Consider the following 18,203-nt stretch of genomic DNA (forward strand, 5'->3'; position numbering starts at 1 on the left):
ATAAAAGATAAAGAAAACTTCAACAGTGAGAGGTATCCTTGATCAGTGGAAAGAGTCCTGAATTCAGAAAGGACCTGGATTTGAATCTTGGTTCTACCATTTACTTCCTGTGTGATCTTGGTGAGCTAAAATATTTGAGCCTTAATTTCCTCATATATAAAATAAATAAAGAGTTTTTTTTATTAGATGGCTTCTGGAGTCTCTTAAAACTCTGGGCGATAAAATGATCCTGTGAATTAGTTATCTAGAAGAATGGGCTTCGTTGGATATGTGTGAGGTAAATATTTAGGAGAACTCTACTTCAATCCATTTCAGAAACACTCAACATAGGAGTCACACGTCCTGGTGGCCATTCTAGAAGGCATCCCCCAGCTTTAGAGATTGAGTCTCAGGGTAACATCGCCATGGAGGGAGGAGGGAGACGGCATGATGTTTGAAAGACATTGTCCTATGGAAAGATTTGGGGGCTGGGAGGAGTAGAGGTTTGAAAAGCCAGTGTGGGAAGCTAAGAAGGTCTCTTTTTTCCAGACCAGTCTTGAAGTAACTCTCTCTGGGCTGGCTTTCTCTCCCTGAGCCCTCTTATCTGAAATCTTGATCTCTGGATAGTGGAGGCTGGGTTTGGAGTGCTGGCTGCAGTGTAAGACTAGATTTTTACCTTAAATTAGGAAGGCTGAAAAACTCTTCTCTCTCTCTCTCTCTCTCTCTCTCTCTCTCTCTCTCTCTCTCTCTCTCTCTCTCTCTCTCTCTCTCTCTCTCTCTCTCTCCCTCCCTCCCTCCCTCCTTCCTCTCTCTCTCATAGGAAATGCTTATAAATCTAGTAATAAGCCTCCAGACTAATTTTTATTTATAACAGAAGAAATTGAGTTCTCTTTCTTTATAATTCCTCCAGCAAAGGTAGGATCACCACTTAGCAGGTACATTATAGAAAGGATTCTTGTTCAGGTTGGATTAGATGATTTTGAAGGCCCCTTCAGGCTCTGGAATCCTGTGATTATGTCACAAGATCATATCACAAAGGAATGGACCTCAGAGGCCATCTGTTTTGAATCCCTTCATTTTGAGTATGAGAAGAATGAGGTCTAGAAAGTTTTAGTGACTTATTCCAAGTACTTTCACCTAAAAGCCAGGGCTCTTTTCCTCTACCATGCTGATTTAGTGGCTATGGATTTCATCATTTGAAGAACAGTTTAAGCTAACCTCAGAGAAGCTGGGCATCTCCATTTGATTATAAGCACTTTGACAGCAGGAATTGTCTTTTGCCTCTTTTTATATTCTTAGCACTTAGTGCCAGGCAAATAGTAAGTGCTTAATAAATGTTTATTTGTTGATTAAGGCAGTTTCTTTTCATAAGTGGCTTGGGCTGGTGTGGGAAGAAGGCAGAAGGGGAAAGATAGTCTGATAAAGCATTGAAAGGTGATCTCACTAGCCCCTACAGTTTCAATTAATATCTCTGTGCCAGTGATTCTCAAAAATGCTTTTTCCAGCTGGAACCTTTCTATTGATCTCTACTCTCCCATCTCCAATTGCCTATTAGATATCTTAACTGTATGTCCTATAGACATTTTAGATCCAACATGTCCAAAATTGAACTCACCTTTTCTTCTAAACTCTTCCCTCTTTTTGACTTCCCTATTACTGTAAAGAAGACCATCCTCCTCCTTGTTACTCAGGCTTGTACCTGTAAGGGAATTGAGGGGATTAGAATAGCAAATGAATAATTGTGGGAATTGAGTGAACCATGCTGACTCTATCTTGCGACTTAATTCTGAAGTTAGTTTAATTCCCTTTCTATTCAGTTGTGGGCCCAGTCTAAATTCTGTCCTGTGAAAAAAGTTTAATTCATTTGTGAGAAATGGGAAAAAAACCTTATTGTACCATTTGAACCTAACTCTAGGTGCTTGGGAAACTGGACTACCTGTATATGCTGTTTGGACACCCGTCACCAGGACCTAGGTTATGTTGACCAAGAAACACAGTCAGGTCCTAAGACTGATATTGGGAGTTTTTTCACAATCTCAAGCAACCCATATATGTCTTATCTGAAAACTGGTTCCAAACTGATGAATCAGTAATTATTTCCTCTTTATTTATAGATTCTCGGGAAGAATAGGCTAATGCCTCTTTCCTGAATTCAGGGACTTGTACTAATTTACTCTTCCCCCTCCCAACTTGGAAAGCCCCTAATCTTTTTATCTAATTAGAAATCAGATTACTTAATGTTGTGTTAGTTCCTTTTAATCAATTAGTCTTATTGGTCAATTATTTTTACTTTATAAAATCTGTATTCGCCTTTATTTAGAGACCAGCCTTAAACTGAGGAAGGGGCCTCATCCCAATTTGTTAGGCAGTTGGCATACATTCTTTAAAAAATCTGTATGCTCAGATGTTCAAACCTTTGTTTCCTTAGTCATTTCATCTTTTGCGTATTACACAATCTAGGGGTTATTCTGTACTCCTTATTATTTTTCACCCCCCTCCCCTTCAAGGCCCATTGGTTTCATCATTGCAACATCTCTTGACTATTCCTCCTTTTTCTCCTTTGATTACTACCATGGCCCTGGCTCAGGTCTTCACCACCTCACTCTTTAGACTATTGCAATAACTTGCTGGTTGATGTTCTTGACTCAAGTTTCTCCCTATTTGAGCTTATCCTCTGCTTAGCTGTCCAAGTGATCTTCCTAAAGGGCAGGTTGTACCATGCTACTCTTCTACTCACTAAACTCCAGTGGCTCCCTATCATCTCTAGGATCCAATACAAAATCTTCTGTTTGATGTTCAAAGCTCTTCATTATCTAGCCCTTCCACATCTACCTTTCCAGGTTTCTTACATTTTATACCCTCCTACCCAAAATACTCTTTGATGCAGTAATATTGGCTTCCTTGCCATTCCTTGATCAAGACATCTTCCAACTCTACATTTTCACTGGTTGTCTCCCAAGCCTGGATTACTCTCCCTCTTCATTTCTGCCTCCTGGACTCCCTGGCTTGCTTCAAGTCCCAGTTAAATTCCTACTTTCTCAAGGAAGCCTTTCCCAATGTCCTTTAATTTGAATGTCTTCTTTTTGTTGATTGTGACTAATGTATCCTTTATAGCTTATTTGTCTTCAGCAAACTGAAGATAAGATACTCATCTCTTTTGGAGAAGAGCAAAAGAGGAGTTTATGGAATTTATGCCATGTCCAACTCCTTCTTGACTGAGCCCAGCTTTTCCTTTCTCAGGACTTTGTTTAGCAGCGCAGGGAACACAAATAACAAAGCAAAAAGCAGTGTGTTCTTTTCCATCAGAGTTGCATTTTGGGAGGGGATGGTGTTAAGCTGGAGGGATGCATATTCTGGAATAGGACTTAGTTTGTAAGAAAAACTCATTTATTGCTCATTGATATGACTCTAGGGTTAATTTTGGTGCAAAGTTTTTAAGTCCCAACTGTACCTTTTTTCAATCTAATTTCATTGAAAAGTCCCAGAGCAACCCAGAGTAGTCCTTTATTGGGAATAATAATAACAAAACTTGTCTGAATGTTTAATAAAAAAAAGTTATTAGAGAAACTGCTTAGTGTGCTTTTTTTAATAAGTATGCAATCTAAGTTCTTTTTTTTTCCTTTCCTTTTTTAGATGCAGAATCAAGAATCATATTCCCTAAAGGCCAATCTTTCCATTTTTGTCCTGGGAATAGGTCGTCTTCTCTACTGGTGGTGGTTGGCTGAACTGATGATTCATTTGATGTACATGCATGCCCTGTATAGTAATACTTTCCTTCTGGAAGCGGTGTCTTCTTGGGCCTTAGGTAAGTAAAAATAATTATTAGTTGACATTATATTTCTTTTAAAAATGTTATTGATTTTTTTCAATCATATTGCTGACACTTCCCAGGGACTGTAATTTTTTCCCCAATAAAGATTCCTCTACCCATACTCTTTCTTTTCATCCATCTTGTCACTAGCAGCACACATTTGCTAGATGACCGACTCAGGTCCTGTACAAATATGATGTCTTTCTGGAGACCAGAGGCAAGCTAGGAAACCTTTAAAGGGATTCCACTTTGAACTTTTAGCTTTGTTAGTTGTTTTATGCTTAACCAAATGAGGTAATGATCTGCAACTGCTTGGAGTGGCTATCATTGCCTTTGGAAGCAAACTGAGTCCTTTACAGATTTAGTTGATGGAAGTGAGAAAGTTATTGGGGGAGATTTTTGTTTCACTTCAGTTGGTAAATCTGCACAGTTGAATTGTAATGCCCTCTCCCTATCAGATATTTGACCTAGGATTGGAGATGGGATGGGATAAAATGAGAGGGTCTCCTAATTCTTTTCTAATAGGGCCTGAAACTATCCTAAGAACTTTGAGTGGGTTTGTCCCTCAAAACTACCTTTGGGGAAAATCATCACCTTTCTTTATTTTTCATACTAAAATTAAATCCAAATCATCCTATATCTTTTATCTGTACCAACAAGATGGTACCCAAGCGGGCCTACATTGGTTTTTTTCTCTCCCTTCTGGCCCTGCCAATAAGTTAGTCCAGAGTAGTCAAATGTTCACATGAATTCTCCCATTACTCTGAACTTGATGCTTTGGCCCACAGGGGAAATAATTTGTTTCCTGAACAGATCCAATATCAGTCACCCTGTTGTGAGAAACAATGTAAGGCTATTATCTTGCTTTTCATTAACTTACAGATATTTCCTTATTTTGATCATTATTTATATTTTTTAAAAGAAGAAAGATGCTTTAGGCATATTTTCTAGATTTCCCATATCTGTGCCTTTGAATAGAGATGTTCCTAGTGGATGTAATGCATGTTCACCTCACTTCTTAGCATCTCAACATCCTCTAGCTTCCTTCAAGGCTCAGTTTAGGCGTCCTCTCCTATTGAAGGCCTTTCTTGAGTCCTCAAGACATTTGTGTCCTTTTCTTCCTGAGATCACTTTGTATTCACTTTAATAAGTTTTCCTCCCTCTCTCTCTCCTTCCCTCCCTCTTTTCTCCTTCTATATCTTTCTTTATTTTAAAAAAAGTTTTTTAAACCCTTACCTTCTGTCTTGGAGTCAATACTGTGTATTGGCTCCAAGGCAGAAGAGTGGTAAGGGTAGGCAATGGGGGTCAAGTGAGTTACCCAGAGTCACACAGCTGGGAAGTGACTGAGGCCATCTTTCTTTATTTTTAATACATGCCATAGGCACCATGGAATAGTTGCTAAAGGGCTGGCTTCAAGACCAAGAACACCTGAGTTCAAACTTTATTTTATTTATTTTTACTTTAAAATTTTATTTAATTGATTAAGAAAAAATTTTCATGGTTATATGATTCATGTTCTTTCCCTCCCCTTCTTCCACCCCTCTCCTGTAGCAAACAAGCAATTCCACTGTTTTTTTTATTTGAAATAAAAAAAAAACCCTTACCTTCCATCTTAGAATCAATACTGGGTATTGGTTCTAAGGCAGAAGAGTAGTAAGGGCTAGGCAATGGAGGTTAAGTGACTTGCCCAGGATCACACAACTAGGAAGTGTCTGAGGTCAGAATTGAATCCAGGGCCTCTCGTCTGTGGATCTGACTCTCAATCCACTGAGTCACCCAACTTCCCCCTCCATTGGGTTTTACATGTGTCATTGATAAGACCTATTTCCATATTATTGATATTTGCACTAGGGTGATTATTTAGAGTCCACATCCCCAATCATATCCCCATCGTGGGTTCAAACTTTTTGAAGGCAGAGATGGTTTCATTTTTGTGCCTAGCATAGTGTTATTGTATATGACAGATGCTTACTAAATGTTGCTAAATGTTTTCAAGGGAAAATGCTCTCAGCTTTTTAAAGAAATGAAGTGGCAACTTTGGGGAAAAGATAAAAGTTTGCTATAAGATATGATGAGTTTGTGTTACCATACGATATTCATTGAATAGTTAGAAATGTGAAACTGGAGCCAGGGGCTGGAGAGAGCTTTGGAAATCACCTGCATGGAAATAATCATTGAAACTATGGGAACACTTGAGATTTCCAAGTGAGGAAGGTTCAGTCAAAGAATCAAATATTAGGCACCTACTATATACCAGTTCCTGTGTAACCTCTTAGGATACAGATGCAAAGAATGAAATAATTCTAAACTGAAGGAATTTAGGTTTTATTGGAGAAGGCAATAAATATATATACCTAAATGTAAAAGAGAAAGATAAATTAAAGAAAACAAACAATTATATACAAGGTAGTACAAAGTATATACTACATTGTTAAATACAAGGCAGTTTGGGAGGGAAAGCACTAATAGTTGGGAAGATCAGGAAGGGCTTAATGCTGAAGGTGGTGTTTGAGTTGTATCTTAGAAGAAGAGGGAGACGCAATGAGGCAAAAGATACAGAGGGAATGCATTTCAAGTTATGTTGGTCAGTGGAAAGGCTTCAGGTTAGATGATGAGAGTTTCATTTGTAAGGAACAGAGAGAAGGCCAGGGATTGAATCATGGAGTGTCAGAGAGAAAGTTTTGTCCACTGAGGTTGGAAAGATACATTAGAACCAGATAGTGAAGTACATTAGAACCAGATAGTGAAGTTTCGTAAAAGCTAAATAGAGGATTTAATATTTTAACCTAGAGGCAATAGGAAGCCACTGGAGTTGACTGAGTAAGAAAGCCAGATGGTGATATTTGTGCTTAAGGAAAATTATATTGGCAGCAGTGTATAGGATGGATTGGAGTGGTGAAATTTAGGGTAGAGAGATCAATTAGAAGGTTATTGTAGTAGACTGGGTGAGAGATGAAGAGGGCTTGAGCTAAAGTAGAAGTTTTGTGAATGGAGAGGAGGAGTCAAATGCAAAAAAAATGTAAAAGAGGTAGAAATGGTAAGGTTAGTCATTGATAAGATATATGGGGTGAGGGAGAGTAAGGAGTAGAGCATAAATCTGAGGTTACAGACTTGAGAGACTAGAAGAATGATGATGTTTTGGATAGAAATAGGGAAGTTTAGAAGAGGAAAGGATTTAGAGAGGGAAAGATAATGAGTTCAGTTTTAGATATGTTGAGTTTGTCCTAGAAAAAGGACACAGTTTGAAATGTCTAATAGGACTGAAGCTTAGGGAAAAGACTAGACTTGGAGACATTGACATCTATGCAAACATTTATCATATAAATATATCATGATATTGTGTACCTGTATGTATTCTTAGTTTTATTAGAGATAAAGTTAAGCCTGTGGATTTATCTCCAGTGAGACAGGATCATAGAATTAGAAGTGGAAGAAACCTCAGAGGCTATCTTATTAATCCCCTTCATTTTTCATAATTTATTTTTATTATTTTTTCAGCTAACAAACATTTCTTTTTTTCGCTTCCATTTTCCCACATAATTAAACAGTAACAAGACAAAAAGTAAAATCCTTGTAACAAATTTACACAGTCAAGTAAATCAATTCCTTGCATTGGACATGTCCATGACTGTATGTCTCATTCTGCATATTATCTTCTCTGACAGGAGATGGCTAAAATACTTCATCATGTTTTGTCCTCTGGAATTGTGTATTTCTATTGATTTTTCAGTTTTTAAAGTTGCTTTTCTTGATAATGTTTTTATTGTATGCATTCTTCTGGTTCTGCTCATTTCACTCTGAATCACCCCCCTGTCCACTTCTTTATTCCCATCATTCTCAACCTGACTCTTCCACTCAAGATTTCCCCATACTTTCCACTATGCTCTCTGGAAAGGCTGCTTCATATGAAGCAAACTTGCTTTCATTTTAAACTTTTTCCCCCTTACACCTTCCTTCTTATTATTATCACTGAGACTTGGCTCCCTCCTGATTACAATTTCTCTTGACCACTCTTTTTAGCACTGCTTGCACTTTTGCCCATACACTCTGACTCATTAGTCATTTTGAAGAATACTCTGCTCTCTTGTCAGTCACTTCTAGACTTTTCCTCTATTATCATCATTCAGTAACATTTTTCTATTTAGAAATATATTTAGTCAATATTTTTCACCCAATAAAGTTTCTGGGAGTTATCTACTGACTTCTCTGGACATTTCTCCTTCCTGCAGTTCCTGGTCTTTACTCTTCCTTTTTCCCCTGTTGCTCTCTTATTAGGGCATTTCAAGATACATATTGATACTATCTCAAATAACTTAATTTCCCAGTTGTTGAACTTACTCATTCCACATGACCTACTCCAGCATACCACAACTCTACACAGAGACCCTTGGTTTTGCTAGCACCTACAAATAAACCATTTCCATGTTCATAAAGTCTAGAATTCATTTATCTCATCATAATCTCATCATTCCACTGTGTTGCTAGGTCCAACATAAAATTATGTGATATAATCTCTACTGGTCCCTCACTGCAGCCAGGTAATGCTTTTACACCTTTCTTATTGATTCACTATCCCACTCATCATAGTGGATTTTTCATTCCTTCCTTAAACCTCTCATGACTCTCACTCCCCCAGTCCAGTCAGCCAAAAATCTTGTTTCATAATTCACTGAAATAAATGAGGCCATTCACTGAGAAATTCCTATTCACCCTATCTCTGCATTTCACATTTTACTCCGATGCCATTATCTTCTTCACTCTCTTACATATAGGTGGCCATTTTCTTTGTCAAGGCAAAACCCTTCTACCAGGACAAGTGAATCTTTTCTATCCTATCTTCTCCAGCAGATTACTCTTTCTCCTTTTATCACCCCCTCTCTCACTAATCTCAAATCTTTCTGCTTGTTGCTTTCCTGCTGTCTATACACCTGCATGTAGCATGTATCTCTCCCTCTCTCGAAAAAGCCCTCCTCATGCACTCCCCATCTATCCTCACTAGCTATTTGTCCTATATTGAACTTCCTCTTTATGACTAAGCTCCTTGTTGAGATCACCTGCAACAGGTGCTTCTACTTCTTTTCCTTTCACTCTTTTCTTAATTCTTTCCACCCTGGCTTCCAATCTCATTATTAAACTAAAATCCTCCTCTCCACAGTTAACAATGATCTCTTAATTGTCAAATCTAAAGGCCTTTTCTCAATTTTCATCTTTATTGATCCTTCTGCAATTTTTTAAACTGTTGCTTATTTTTTTCTTCTTGGCACTCTCTTCTCTCTAGGTTTCTATGACACTATTCTTTCCTACTTCTTCCCTTATATGTCTGATCATTCATCATTTTCCTTTGCTGGATCTTTATCTAGGTTACATCTACTAAATATGAACTTATTTCCTAATTATCTGTCCTGGACTCTCTCTTTCTTTACTTCTTCTGCTGTACTATTTTATAGGGTGATCTTTTTAGTTCCCATGAATTCAACTATAATCTCTATGCAGGTGATTCTCAGATCTATTTGTATAGCTTTAGCATCCCTCTTAAGCTCCATTCTCAATGTCTACAATTGCTGTTTGGACATCTCAAACTAGATGTCCCACAGATATCTTAAACTCGATATGCATTCTCATATATTGTTTTCTCTCCTTTGACACTGCTACTCTTCTCACTTCACATCTGCCCTATTGCAATAATCTGAATAGTTTAAACCTCTTCATAAAGTGGTTCATCCTACACTTCCAGGCTTCTTATACTTACTTCTGCTACTCTCTACCATCTCTTCTGTGTCAAGAACATTCTCTTTGTTTCACTTCCATGTCTGATTTTGCTGTTCTCCATTTTCTTTGGTCCAGAATGATCTCTCTTTCCCTCCCTAAATCCCTTTATTTTTAAATAAAACTCATATCTCCCACTTTCATGAAACCTTCCCTGATTTCCCATATCAGTAACAACTTTTTACCTTGTATATCTTAGAATACCTCCTTTGATCACCTCTCTAATATACTTTTCTGATAAGATTATGTGCTATGGCTACCTATTTTACCCTTCTACCAGATTTTATGATCCATGTTTTTAGTCAGTGGAGATTGAAAACATGTATTATCCTTATTGTGTCTACCACATTCCTTGAATGTGCCCTGCACACAGAAGGCACTTAATAAATGTTTGTTCAATTCATTTGAATTTAATAGCTCATCACTTCAAGAATAATGACTACACAGTTAATTCAGATAGATGGGTAAAACAGGGGACATTTTTACTAGGATGTTCAGTCAGAGTGGTTATTCAAATGAGAAGACTGCTCATAAACTGTGTGGATGATATTAAATCATTTTATAATAGAACTTGAAAAAATAACAGTAAAACTGGCCTGTTTGCTAGAGTTAATGTATGCTATACTGGCTGTAATTAAGAGGACATTAGGAGCTCCATGGCAACAGGGTTGCCTTTGTTTTCCTTTCAGTCTTCTTAATACTCTCTTGGAGACTTCAAAATAAAATTTCTTCTACTTTATTTTTGTGCCTTCTCAGTTAGGGAAATATTGATTGTCCTCATTGCTCCAACCCCCTGACTCAATTTCTAAGTGAATCTCAGGGCCCAGCCTCCCAGACAGAGAGAGGCTAGACTTGAGGAGAAAGTTGGTGGACACATATTGTGAGTACCTGCGGGAGGTGGTGGTGTGGCACTCTAGGGAGCATGTCATTGTTTTACCAGGCTCTCAGCCTTTACTACTCAAGATACCATTATGTGTTCTTAGCCATCCACAGAAAACCTACCATCTGATGTTCTCTTCAGAATATCTTGTCCAGGTTGGGGCAAAGTTTGGAGAATATGGAGAATTACTTAAGAGAATTGACTAAAAATCATCTGAATTATGGAAAAAAGAGGTTTCTCAGGGAGTGAGATGAATCAAGGATAAAAAGGAGAAAGATAAGAAGTGATTTAACTTTTATTTCTCTTCAGGTATAGAAAGGATTTTTATTTTTTTATTGAGTGGCTATTCTTCAGTTCTGTAGAAGAACAAAGAAAGAAATAGATTTAGATGAGAATATAAGAGATTTTAATTGTACAGATTCAATTAATATTCCATTAATTGATTCATTCATTTATATTATTGAATAATAATTCAGTTAACAAATGAATAAAATTAATAAATGAAATAAAACATTATAAAATACCTATTACATTCAATGCACAGTTGCCAAGAACTAGGAATACACATACAATACCCCCTCCAAAAAAAGTCTCTGCCCTCAGAAAGATTCTGTTTCCCCAGAATATAAAACATATGATAACATAATGTTATATGCTGAGAACAGCTATCCGTTTTCTCCCTTTAGAATTCTTCAAGAAGTTAAGACAAGTGTCTAAGATTGTTCAAATATTTGCTTGCTATCTGATAAGTCCAGCAGTTGATTGTCTGCTCTGACCCCCAGGCACACTTTACATCTGGCCACAATGAGGGTAATGGTAGCCTATTGTTCATCCTATAAAGTGACTTAATAAGGTTTCTCAGAGCAAAAATTGGGAGCCACTGATCTCAGGACAAATTATGCTTGCATAAAGATCATAGATGCATACATTTAGAGTTGGCAGAACTTGAGGTGATCACTGAATCCAATCTCCTTATTTTTTGCAGCACAGAGTGAAGCAATTTGCTCAGGGTTTCATTTTTACTAAGTATCTGAGATGGGATATAAACCAAGGATAGATGAATGCATCAGGCATACTTTTCATACAAATATGAACATTGTCAAGGGCATGTATCCTTTCCAGATGCTCTTTCCTTTGTCTACCTACACAGATACACACACAAATACATGCACATTATGACTAAAGATTAAATTTGGGCTGGCTAATCAGGGAACAATCTTAAAGAAATGAATTAATTATGGTTGTTTATATAGTTCTGTCATCACTTACAACCATTTGTTTAGCCAGAGGTTGACCTACATTGACAGTCTTTTTGGAACAGTCATTATGATATTTAAAAGAAGATATACTTGACTTTTAGAAGCATGTGTGAATTATACACTTGTAGCATTTCATAGCAGGTGTGAATAAATGGAATCCAGTGGGCTGATGAGTTCAGTTTTTTCCAATGGCCATGAAAGTGGTGGAAGCAGGTACTGTGAAATGCTTAGAAACACTAAGGTCATCCACTTTATCTGGGGCCATCATCAGTCATCGTGACTTTTGTCTTGCCACTGAACTTTGATTACTCTGGAAGAGAGAGTGAGGCTGATGACTATGTGCAACATCCAAATAATAACAGATCCAATTGAAACCTGAGACTTCATTTGAACTAACAAACAATCTTCCTTCACAATAAAACCTGAATAAGAACACAATGCTCGAAGACCACAAAACTTACACTAGTTATCTGCAACTTCAGTAAGAAGAGGAAAAAGAGATTGTTCATTAGATTTAATTAGAAAGTATTTTGCTGGTAATTGGGTTTCTGCTTGAGTACTCTACCCAGTTCTTAAACAGCTTTTGTTTGCATTAGGTTTTGGCAGGAATGCTATCCTTGGCATTCAAAGAAAATAGAGATATAGGCTTATCAAATCAGAAAAAAAATTGGAAAGTCCATCATAAATGTTAAACTTTTTTGTTTTTATTTATTTTATTAAGCTTAATTAATTTAGAATATTTTCCCATGGTTACATGATTCATGTTCTTTTCCTCCCATCCTCCCACCCCCTCCCATAGCCAACGAGCAATTCCAATGGTTTTCCATGTATCTTTGATCAAGATTTATTTCCATTTTATTAATATTTACAATAGTGTGATCATTTAGAGTCTACATCTCCAATCATATCCCCATTGAACCATGTGATCAAGCAGTTGTGTTTCTACTCCAATGGGTCTTTCTCTGGATGTGGAAAGTATTCTTTTTCATAAGTCAAGAAATTCCTACTACCTAAATCACAGAACAGCATGCATTAGGTATGAGACCAAAAAAGGATGACAAAGGATAGGTATTGAGGGGAAAGGGAATTTTTCAGTGACCTACAGAAAGTAGTCTGTTTAATAGCTACATATGCACAGAGTACTTTAGTCTCCATCCGTGGGTAGCAGATAAAAGGAATACTTCTCTTTTGTTCAGGTTATACTGAATAAACAAGAGAACTTAATGTAAGGAGACATATTTTACAAAATGTCACTGAGACTTGGTTGGATAGGATTCATAATTGGAAAATGGCTCTGATATTATACTTTATTCAGAAAACTACATTGATAGTTCAGTGGATTTGTGATCTTATAAGAGTGGGTGTACCTTTGTTATCTTGTGTAATTGTTCTCTTACAAATCCTCCACTAAGGGTCCACTCAATTTATTGATAACCTATCTCTAGGTCTCATGAGTCAGATCAACTGAGATAATATTTGTACAGTGCTTAGCATAGTTCCTCGCATTTAGTAGAAGCTTAATAAATACTTATTTCTCCCACTCAACTACTTTATAGTAATTTATAAGTAGCAGTGGATTTTTATAGTTTCCACTGGTTGTTTTTAAGTGTAATTTTTTTTAAACAATCATCAAGAGACGTGAATGTTTCCTATATGAAGAATCATAAAAAAGAATTATGTATAAAACTGGATTTCTGGCTTTTTTTAACTTTGTGTTTTTGAATCAATACTGATATTGGTTCCAAGGCAGAAGAGTGGTAAAGGCTTTGCAACTGGGTTAAATGACTTGCCAAAGGTCATATAGATAGGAGTCTGTTTTTTTAAAGTGCATGTCAAATATAACATGATAGTAACAAATTGATCCATTTGTTTTTTCTTCTGAACTTTTTGTTTCCTTCTGTGTGCATTTAGAAAGTTTTGCCAATACTGTTTTCTTTCTTTTTTTCCCCCATGTCTCTGTAAATACCTACTTACTATTTCCCTCTGCTAACAAATTAGTATAATCAAACAAAATAACTCAGAAGAATGGTCATGCTTTAGTTTTGGTCCATCAACTTTTTGCCATCAAGAGGTGGGTTAGTCTACTTCAACCATCTTTCAAAGTTATGATAATTGGTCATTCCATTGATCAGTGCTCTGTAGTTTTTCTTTTCTGATCAAATTTTATTTTTTCAATTGTTAAGCATTTTTTCTTCTGTTGAATGAAAGCTAAACAAAAAATCCCTTGTAACAACAACTTATTAAGCATAATAAATTTCCACATTGATTATTTCCAAAATGTGCATTTAATTCAGCACATTAGGGCATCATCATCTCTCTGTGAGAGGATGGGTAGCATGTTTCATAATAAATCCTCTGGAGTTATGAATGATCATTATATTGATAAAAGTTCTTGAATTTTTCAAAATTGTTTGTTTTTATGACATTGATGTTATAATATAAATTGTTCTTTCATTCTGTTCACTTTATCAGCTTCCATTCATAATAGTCTTCCCGAGTTTCTCTGAAACCATTTCTTTCATGATTAAAAAAATCCTTATGTTTGATAAAAAACATTATGTGATATAAAATAAATAATTTTGATTATATTAAATTAATAAGATTTTGCACAAACAAAACTAGTGTAATCAAAATAATCAAAATTATATTTATATTTTTATATAGGACTTTTTCAGAATTATTTTGCTTTATGTTATCTGCCAGTTAGTAAAACTTTATTAAACACCTACAAAGAAAGGAAAAAGTCAGTCCCTACTCAAGGAGTTTGCAATCTAATAGGAAAAGGCAACAACACATAAAGGGAAGCTGAAAGGTGGGAGGGGAAAAGGAGTGGAGAAGGCATGCTGTAAAAGTCCAGCAGAATGCTACAGAATAGGAAATGAAGATTTAGTGGGCCTGGGCACCCACCTTAAATGGAGGGTCCAGTAGGAGCACTTTGCTTTTCACCCTTCAATCACAGTGAGACAGGGACCCCAGGGACAGGGAGTATTTGATGAAGTGCGAGTTCTAGGACTGAGTTTATTGCAGGATGGAGAAGTTCTTTTGCTCATTATATAAATTCTTTTCCTGGCTCTGCTTATTTTATTTTGTAGAAGTTAATAAAAAATCTCCTGGGTTTCTCCGAATTTTTCTATCCATTGGTTATTCCTTTTTTGCTTTATAAAACTGGCTAACCTTGTCCGGTAACATATTTCTTTGATATTACCTCTTGTGTAGTTCCTCATTGGTAATATGTTACATCTTCCCCACACCTGTCATTCTTCGTTCTGTTATCCTTTGGATGACTAGCAAGTTTAATTCTTTAGAGACAGTGGTATTCCATGATTTATAGCTATATATCACTGAAAGAATATTGCCATTAAAAATATTTGTTTCCCTAGTGGAAATGTGTGTTGGCTATGGGCAGTGAAGGGGTGGGAGTGAAGGGGAAAGTAAAAACATGAATCGTGTAACCATGGAAAATTTTTCTGAAAAAATAAAATAATTAAATCTAAAAAAATGTCTGTTTCAGAAAAAAGGTTGAGGTCATCAAGAGCACCATACAATTACCTAAGAGCAATTCAGTCCTTTCTCTTCTCCTATTCACTGATTGCACTTCATTGGCTATATACAATGCTTGTCTGATATACAAAATGTTATATATTTTATAAAGTTTTATATATATTATATAATGAGATGTGTGTATATAAAATCATGGACTAGCTCCATGGATAGCCATTCTTACTTTGTAGTAGTATCTGTTCTAGACACTAGGCATTTTTCATATCTACTTTTGTTGTTGTTCCTGGGTGAATGATTGAAGTAAACTCTTTAGAGAGATTCTGATTTTCATGACTGATATAAATCACACAATGTCATTCACAAACAAAAGCATCTGGAAGACCTTTTCATCTTGAAGGAATACCTTTTCCACTAGGACTCTGGGGTAGACTCGTTTCATGAAATTGGTCAACATCTTTGGCAAACCTATGATTTGCTTATTTGATATTAATAAATAGTAATGATAATAATAGCAATTTAGAATCACATAGAACTTACCATGTGCCAGGCACTGTTTAAGTATCTCATAATAATTATGTCATTTGGTCCTTAAAACAATCTTGGGAGGTCGATGTTATTAGTCATATTTTAAAGATGAGGAAACTGAGGCAAACAGGTCACACAGTTAGTTAAGTGTCTGAAACAGTATTTGAACTCAGATTTTCCAGATTCCAGGTAAGCTCAGTTCAGCAAGTATGCTCTGAGTTACTTCTTTGTGTCATTCACTCTGCTAAGACAAACATGAAATAGACCCTTTTCTTAAGGAGCTTATATTCTTTTAGATGGAAGCATAACTCCTCAAGGAGTTGTCAGTATGATCAAGAGTCTGGTTCCAAAGTAGTATTACCTAGCTTATTTTGGGGGGGGGGAAGGAAGGAGAGAGAGAGAGAGAGAGAGAGAGAGACAGACAGAGAGACAGAGAGACAGAGAGACAGAGAGACAGAGAGAGAGACAGAGAGAGAGACAGAGAGAGAGACAGAGAGACAGAGAGAGACAGAGAGACAGAGACAGAGACAGAAACAAGCAGAAACTTATATATTGAAATCTGCATTACGGCTGAAGCATGTTCCTCTCTCTATTGAGATGCCAAGTTGTCTCTTTTGAGCCTAGCAGTATGGTTTTAGCTGCCATGTAGAGGTTGACAGTTACAACACTGTCAAAAATAAATTTTGAGAATTTAAGATTCTGTGATAATACAGAGTTTAATGTGAACCACAGAAGTTTCTGGTCTTTTTTCTTAGTCAATTCTCTGCTTCTTCATTGTGATTTGACTTCACCCTAACACTCTAGAATCCTATTAATATTTCAGAGGTTGGAAGGTTCTTCATAGGCTATACAGTCCATTCTGGACAATAGAGCTCATATTTTATTTCCATCTGCAATTATCCAGGACAGTAATTCCTTGTTACTGTCTTGTTTGCTTGTGGTAATCAGAGTGAAACATATGTACGGACCCCTAGTTAGTTACCTCAGGTTCCTAGGTACTTAATGGTTAATTAATCCTCTCCAAGCCATTACTTGTGACAATCAGAGTGAAACATATGTAAGGGCACCCAGTTAGTTACCCCAGCTTCCTATGTACTTTGTGGCTAATTAATCCTCTCCAAACCATGACTCAAAAGCTGGTTTTTATGTATTTTACTAGTTAGAGAAAACATACAGTTTACAACAAGGGTATTTTGTGGAATAGATTAGTAAGACCAGAATTTTCCCTTTTTGTACCTTGAGCTTACTTTACCACAAATTCACACACAGTTATTGAAAGAGTGGATCTCCACAGTAATTTTGTGTGGAACATGTGAGGAATATGTCTATCCACAGCAGCTGCATGGAAGGTGCACAAATATGAAAAAGATGTCTGCAGAGCACAGATATGGAGGAAAAAATGATGCCCCTAGTCTTCTGGTGATGCCATCACATTACTCTGCTTCCTTCTCTACAGGAGTTGCTTTCTGCTGTTCTCCTCTGGGCATTGCATCTTAGTAATTTAATTCCCAGTGTATTTTGTACCCCTTTCCTTGAATCCTCAGCAGCACTGGTATTTCCTGTATAAATCCTCTTTCCAAAGAGTGTGGGTGTGTGTGCATTTGTGGGAGGTTAAACTTTAGGTTTGTAGGAGGAATGCTCTCTTGTTTATTGTGATTACAATTGCTATTTACATGCCTTTGTTGGAATCATGTAGCCTTTGCCTTACTAGTATAAGTAAAGCACATTGGTTGGGGTATATATGGTTTGCAGAAAACTGGTCTACAAATCTGGATTAGCTGCCCAGGCTCCATTGAGTAAGAGTCCCCATGTGTTAAGTGCAATTATACCTTTTGTGGTAGCTAGCCACAAAGATGCTGATTGTAAAGCTATGACTGCTTTGAGTTAAAACCGTCAGTGATCAACAAAGCATGTTCTTTTATTGGTACTTTTCATAGATCTAGAGATGAAAAGGACCCAGAGGCCAGCTAATCCAATCCTCTAATTTCATAGGTAATAATAATGATGATGATGATGATGATGATGATAATAGCTAACATTTCTGTAGCACTTTTGTTTGAAAATGATTTTATCTATGCTATCTCGTTTGAGCATAATAGAATAATAATTAATATTTATGAAGGTCTTACCTTATGCCAGACACTGTACTAAATGCTTTAAAAGAATTATCTCATTTGATCCTCACAACAATCCTGGGAGGTAGTGGTTACCACCCCATTTTACAATGGGGAACTGAAGCAGAGAGAAGTTAAGTGACTTATCCCAGATCATGCAGATAAGTGTTTGAGGTAAAACTTAAACTCATGACTTGCTGAATGTAGGTTTAGCACTCTATCCATTGTATCACATAGTTGCCTAGATGTACAAACCCAGACCCAAGGAGGTTAAATGATTTGTCAAAAGTAAACATCCCAGGTAGAATTTGAACTCACGTCCTCTCTCACCAGCACAATATTCCTTTTCTCTTACCATGCTGTTGAAT

General features: G+C 36.6%; 1 protein-coding gene across 3 annotated transcripts in view; it reads left to right on the forward strand.

Moving 5' to 3' along the window:
- The window catches only part of HHAT (hedgehog acyltransferase), a 601,381-nt gene that overhangs the window by 125,706 nt on the left and 457,472 nt on the right, over positions 1-18,203 (forward strand). For all 3 annotated transcript variants that reach the window (XM_044672463.1, XM_044672465.1, XM_044672466.1), the window contains one exon: positions 3,613-3,784. In XM_044672463.1, coding sequence (XP_044528398.1) covers positions 3,613-3,784 — 172 coding nt within the window. The remainder of the gene's footprint in view (positions 1-3,612; positions 3,785-18,203) is intronic.

Source organism: Gracilinanus agilis, chromosome 4 (assembly GCF_016433145.1).
Source record: "Gracilinanus agilis isolate LMUSP501 chromosome 4, AgileGrace, whole genome shotgun sequence".
Taxonomy (NCBI): Eukaryota; Metazoa; Chordata; class Mammalia; order Didelphimorphia; family Didelphidae; genus Gracilinanus; species Gracilinanus agilis.